The sequence below is a fragment of the Chenopodium quinoa genome, unplaced genomic scaffold (genome assembly GCF_001683475.1).
Source record: "Chenopodium quinoa cultivar QQ74 unplaced genomic scaffold, ASM168347v1, whole genome shotgun sequence".
NCBI lineage: Eukaryota > Viridiplantae > Streptophyta > Magnoliopsida > Caryophyllales > Amaranthaceae > Chenopodium > Chenopodium quinoa.
In genome coordinates, this window is record NW_018745448.1 from 7,625,039 (window position 1) to 7,631,896 (window position 6,858).

The 6,858-nt window shown below is 31.7% G+C and overlaps 1 protein-coding gene across 2 annotated transcripts; it reads left to right on the plus strand.

The window, feature by feature from the left end:
* The first annotated feature begins 1,905 nt into the window (after positions 1-1,905).
* On the plus strand, positions 1,906-4,282 carry LOC110713648 (two-component response regulator ARR17-like). Of its 2 annotated transcripts, none has more exons than XM_021892109.1 (5): positions 1,906-2,915; positions 3,019-3,095; positions 3,214-3,291; positions 3,390-3,463; positions 3,584-4,282. In XM_021892109.1, exons 1-5 carry the CDS (start codon positions 2,750-2,752, stop codon positions 3,999-4,001), a joined length of 813 nt encoding a protein of 270 aa, XP_021747801.1. In that variant the 5' UTR covers positions 1,906-2,749; the 3' UTR covers positions 4,002-4,282. The 2 variants fall into 2 exon arrangements, with proteins under 2 accessions (XP_021747801.1, XP_021747802.1); XM_021892110.1 differs by having other exon boundaries at positions 1,909-2,915; positions 3,393-3,463.
* Positions 4,283-6,858: the final 2,576 nt, after the last annotated feature.

Consider the following 6,858-nt stretch of genomic DNA (forward strand, 5'->3'; position numbering starts at 1 on the left):
AGGGTTTTGGGGGCAATTAATCTTTATTATCCAATTTAGAGTACATTCGTCAATTCAGGTGGGATTTTAGGAGGAAAAGTGTAATTCGTGGGGCCTAGTGCCGAAGATTCTCGCCGGTATAGTTGTCAAGGTAGTGCAACTCAAACTTTTTTTTTTGTTTTTTTGGTAGTTGTTTCAAAAAAAAAAAAATTAAACGGTAGTTGTTTCCAAAACTCATCATTTAAATGGTATTTCTTCGCAAAATTTTCTAAAAATAAGGATTCACCATAAGACGACACGTGTTATTGTTGGTGTGTCTTTTAGTATATAGTTATTGATTGATTGATGATTAATTATTTATAAATCGCAAGCAAGTCCTTTTATACAATCACTGTGGATGCTATAACATACAATTAATTTAAAAAGGTCTATCACTTACAAAATACCATGTGCTCCTTACTTAGTACAACAATCCATAATATCTAATGTGGGATAGGAATTAGGGTCTGTTCTAATTAACTAAACTCAGCTGAACGAAACTGAACTGAATTTATTGAAACTGAACTGAACTGAAATGAACCGAACTGAACTGAACTGAACTGAATATTTTATGAGAGAAGGAAATTAAGAACTAAACTGAACTTATTGGAGCCGAACTGAACTGAACTGAACTGAAAATAATCTGAAGAGAATAAGCCCTTAGGAAAGACCACCCTATAATCTCATTCTCCGTACACTCCATAGCAAGGCAATATGGAGTATTTGCAAATACTGTATATAGTATAGTTTAATTATAAACCTAAAAGAGTAACAACTACATTAGTACGAGGTTGAGGTGATAGAGTAGTGACATCACTCCCACCTCGTATCCTTGAGATATAGGGATCAAGCCTCATGAGATTCATTAGAGGGATTTCCCTTATATCCTCCCTCAAATGAGAAGCCTTTTCCCAAAATAATGTTTTTTTTAAATTTTTTTTTTCTAATTCCCAAAACACAACCACTTTTTTAAATTTTCCCATTATACTGTACACGTCAGCGAATATAAAAAATCTATTTTTTTTTATTTTTTTTACGGTTCAAGTGAAAGCCGCTATTTGAAGTGGCGGTTTTCATCTGAACTATTAAAAAAAAAATCCAAGTTAAGAGCTTTGAGCATCTGCAGCACCTGCATTTCTCAACCCCATCTTTCCTCTTTTTTTCCATAGTAAATCTTCTTTGACATATGCATGAATCCAATTAAAATACGTAGTATAAAATTTAACATTCCAACCCAAATTTGAAACTGTAGTAAGTATCACACTAAACTCACATACAATTTTCTCAACGAAAACCATCCCTCAGAACATCACTTGTCAATCAAACTCCATTTATTTCCAAATTCATCTCTCACAACTTTCTCCCAATAATTCTAATTTCATTCATCAAACTTACAATTCTGATAATTATTTGACAATTTTAATAATTAATTTTTTTTAAAAAAAGTTAGGGCAACTAACTAACCATTCACCAACAAAATCAGGATAAATTAAAACAGTAGCAGAATTGTTGCAGGAGCGGCTCGATGGTGGAGGTTAGTCGGCGGCGGATTACTCCTGCCATGGTGATTGAGGCGCTCTCCTTGACATGCTAGAACTCTAGAAGGTTGGTTGGTTGTCGAAAGGAAACTTGTTTCGCTTAAAATTTATACCAAGTATAAACTGCTACTTTTTTTTTTTTTTTTGATAAAAAAGTATAAACTGCTACTTGGTTTTGCAATAAAACCGTAAATAAAAAAAAGTCACACTAAACCGGTGACGTGGACGGTATAGAGGGAAATTTTAAAAAAAGTAGCTATATTTTGAGAATTAGATAAAAAAGCAACATTATTTAGGGAAAGAGCTCTCTTTAACCAAAAAAAGAAAAAAAAAAGAAAAAAAAAAACAAAACTACATTAGTTCTGTTACAAGTTGGAAAAAATAAATAAATAAGTAAATAAAAAAAATAAAAATAAAAATAAAAATGGTTTGCTGGAAAGACTTGATCAAAAATGGGAAAGAACATATCAATAAAAATTAAACCAACCAAAATGTCTTTGCTATTACTTCTGGAAACCTGCAAGAAATCCCCTTCTTCCATAAAACCTCACTGTGTCCCCTATTCTTTACATTTCCAATGTCGTAATTTCATGACTCGTCTACTTACTTGACTCGCTACTCTAACTTAATCACTCTCTCTCTTTTGCAGCCTTTTCATACCCATATACGACCTGACGGCGCTTCCCCTCTCTCTCTCCTTTGACCTTTAGTCAACACGCTACCGCCATTTTCTCTTATAAATTTTAAAGAAAATTAAAAAGGGTACAGTACCACAGTAAAAAAAAAATTAAAATAAAAAAAATACTGAAAAAAGCAAAGTGGATTTCAGAATCTGGGTACCAGCCAATTTTAATAAAGTGCCAAGATTTCCTCCCCAGATTTTCATTTTTTTTCAAAGGACACACAAAAATTAAAATTTTATTAAAATTAAATTAAATAAATAAATGAAATTCCACCTTAGTATAAAAATTCCCCCCACTTCTTCTCTTACCTCATTCATTCCCTTTCTTTCTACCTTTTCTCCTTCATCTTCTTCCCCTCACCTTAAAAAATTTATTAAAATTATAAATTCTCAAAAATAAAGATAAATTAAATTTAAAAACCACACAAATTCACTTTCCTTTTTGCTCAACAAAAGTTTCCTGAAATTAAAATAAATAAAAGCAATTATACACCGAGAGATTCGTATAAAGATGATGAATATGGCTCGGAACGGCGTCGTTTCGAACCGGCGATGGAAGTCGGAATCAGGAATTGATCTTCTAGATTCTCAAACTGAAGCTCATGTTTTAGCTGTCGATGACAGTCTCATTGATCGTAAAGTTATTGAAAGATTACTCAAAACTACGTCGTGTAAAGGTAATATATATCACAATAATAATTAAACTTTCATATTTTTTTTAACGGTCTCCAATACAATTAGGCTACGAAATTTAACTGTAAGTCTTGTGAATTGTTGCAGTTACAGCGGTTGATAGTGGAATGCGAGCTTTGCAGTATCTTGGATTGGTTGAAGATCAAAGAAGTTCCGTTGTTGATGTGAGTCTGATTTGTATATATATTTTCTCCGTTCTTTTTTAATCGCAACGTTAATGAGATGCAGGGAATTGAATTGCATTCTATTTTTCTAATTTTCGGAAAAATTTGATGATATTAGGGGTTGAAGGTTGATTTGATTATAACTGATTACTGTATGCCTGGAATGACGGGGTATGAACTTCTCAAGAAAATCAAGGTTTGCTTCTTCGTTCTCATTTTTTTTTTTTTAAATTACAAAATTGTTTTTATTTCGATAGTTTTATTAACGATGAAAATTTCGGCATTGTAAAATAGCAGGAATCATCAACTTTCAAGGAAACCCCGGTTGTTATAATGTCATCCGAAAACGTTCTGGCGCGAATCGATAGGTAATTTCAATTTCCTTATCCGAGTCGAGAGAAGACTGTACTAACTTCTTGTGTGTAGTTGTTAAAAGATGTATTTGCAAATATGAATATTTTAATTAATTTTAAATTGTGTGGGAGCAGATGTTTGGAGGAAGGAGCAGAGGATTTCATACTAAAACCAGTGAAATTATCCGATGTAAAACGAATTAAAAACTACATGACCAAAGAAGAAGGATCCAACGGCCGAGAAAGTGGGATAAACAAGAGGAAAGAAAGGGACGGTTCAGATCAATCCTCAGAATCACAATCACCTCCTTTATCAAGATCTACATCGTCCGATTCATCAACGTCATCGTCGTCGTCTTCATCGTCGGATTCTCCATCAACACCTCCCTCTTCATGTGAACCGTTGGATTCACCCATATCACCATCGTCACCTTCTGGACCGTTGGATTGTCTTACTCCATCTTCACCTTCTCCTGAACCATCTCAGCCGTTGGATTCTCCAACTAGACGGCTTAAGATGACCCCGTCTGACCTGGCAGGGCCCACTTCTTGATCACTTGGTCCGGTTCAGGTTGGGTTTTTTATTAAAAAAAATTTCGAAAAAGCCGTCCAATTAATGTCTTTTTTTTTTTGCCAGCATTTTGCAATTTACGGGGTACATCTAACGTTTTTTATTTTTTTTTTTTTTTTTTTATTTTTGTATTTTCGATTTTTTTTTTTTTTAAATTTTTTTTGGGATATTTCATGGAAAATTACAGGATACTTGTTAAATTAGCTTATATCCCTTTAATTTCCACTGTAAATTAATGGAACCACCTATTTTGTTTTTTGTTTTTTGCGGTTTAATTAGCATGATAATCTTTTCAAATTACATATAATTAATGATGTAGAGTTTTATTTGCTTATAGTTCTGTACTCCGTACTAAGTACTATGGAGTATTGTTTATGTTCATTATTTGACTTTTTTTTTTTTTTTTTTTTTTTTTTTTGACGTCTTGTACTGCTTTCTCCATATGAAAAATATTGGTTAGTCACGTATAGTACTTAAAATAACAAAGTTTTTAAAGTAATCCATACTTTGTTTGCTAATCGAATTATCAATAACTAAAACCGTGCCTAGTTAGATTGAAGGAACATAGAGTTGGAAATGATGGTCTCGGTTTATTTGCTCATCGGTTTTTTTTTTTTTTGGTGAATACGAGAGGCAAGTCCCAATGCTCATCAAATTATCGGATAACTATAACCGCACCTAGTTAGATTGAGGGGAAAACAAAGTTGGAAATGATGGCCTGGATAGAGCCAACGTTTTAGGTTTGAATCAGGTTGTTGTGTTGGGTTAAAGATTGTAGGATTTATTTATAAATCTAACACAACCTTTGTTCTTTATTTCCTTAAATTGTACTCCGTAATATTCTCTACTTGTTGGGATTACGGGCACTTGAAATTCAAATTTAAGATCTTTTACTAGTATTACAACCAAAATTTTGTACGGAGTATTATTCTACCCAAAAATATTTTTGGAATAGCAGAGTATAATATATTAATTTCATTAATTTCCACTCATGAGGAGGGCCTCTTTGTTTTCTTACCTTAGCTTGAAAATAACAATATTATCATTGATTTTGGGTGATTGTGTGGATTAGGTTAGTTTGATGTAGTTTTCTTAAGGATCTTTGTTTATAGATTTTGATTCGTATGAAAGTATTTGGTTAAGGAGAAAAAAAAAATTAAGGTTTATTACAACATTGATAGTTCAACGGCAAGACCGCAAGAGGTATTAAAAAATGGGCCATGGTCTAATTTATGTCAATTCACAAATCTTGTATGAGGGTCCGCTGTGATTTAGTGAATCATCATGTTGAAAATTGCATTTCAGTTTCTTTCCCTCGTTTTTTTTTATCTATTCATTCTATAGTACTCTTTTGTTGCTTACTTTTTGAGGTGTCTTATGTCTACCTTATTTATAGAAGATGATTTATCTCTTTCTTTCCCACTACATCATTAGTGATCATTTACTTGATGAAATAAAATATCATCCTAATCACCCAATTGGTAAAATTGGAAATTTTAACTTTAAAAAAATTCATCTTGTAAAAATTACTACCTCCGGTTTGTATTATATGCAACTTTGAAATATGTTATACCTCACAAATAATGCACCAAAGTTGCATATAATACGAACTTGAGGTAGCATTTAATTTTTACAATTTTACGCGCTATATGAATATACTCCGTATCATTTTAACTGGTGTGTGAATGATACTAAATAGCCAATAAGTTCATGTACGTCTTTGATTTTGAATTATAAAAGGAAAATAATTGGTATCTCAAAAGTCTTTTTAATAAGTAGACAACCCCCAAAACAAAACAAAAAATATAGATCTCATTTTTAGCATATAATCTACATATTCCAACTTCCTTCATAAAAACAAAAACTAAAAGTTTTCAAACTTTTATAAAATCAATTTATAGTCATTAGTCATCCCTTTGAGGAAAAAAGGGTACACGCCGATGTTGATTTTTATCCACACATATATTACGTATATTTCATTTGAATTTTAACAAAACAGGAAAATAAAAATAGAAAATTAAGTAATAAGAACTTTTTTTTTTTGAGGCAATAGTAATGAGAACTTGAGAAGGGTATTTTAGGTAATTCCAAAACCGAGTACGGGAAAAAGAATATGGGGAGGGAGGCTGGACTTCTGTTATGATATGGAAAAGATATGAAATGATATGATTCGGATTACGGGAGGTGGGATTGATATCTGTTGTCTGCTATGTCAAGCAAGAATACACCTAATTTTGATTAAAATAAAATTGGGTGCAAAGATTACACGATGTTATAAATTATAATAATATGTAAAATGTATTTAAGCTTATGTTGATGAGATGTGCATGCTATGTATCTTAATTAAAAAAAAAACTTAATTAGAAACCATGTTATCTTCCTTTAGTAGTTAATTAAGAAAGTGGACCAACAAATAAAATACACTGTGGCTTGTGGAGTTGGAGCTTCGACTTGGAGGTGGGTTCCTCTTGCAAGTAGTAACTAATTTATAAATCTATTGTGCATTTTCTTGTTTATGGAAAAATTCTGTTTTGCTACATTGAGGTATCGCGAAATTTTACTTTATTATTCTGTGTATAGGAGTTAAAAGATTGAAATTTAAATTTAGATGATGTTTTATTTGTGATTCATTAGTCCTTTAGGTTAGAAGATAATCGGTAAAAATAAATGAATATGGATATGATGACATGACATTTAAATCGATTAAGTATATATTCACAATAAGTCATAGAACAAAAAATATCCACGAAACACACTATTAAGTTTGCAATATTAGTGGATGTCATACAAATACCAACTTACTCAATTTAGTCAATACAATGTTCAAGTACTTATTATT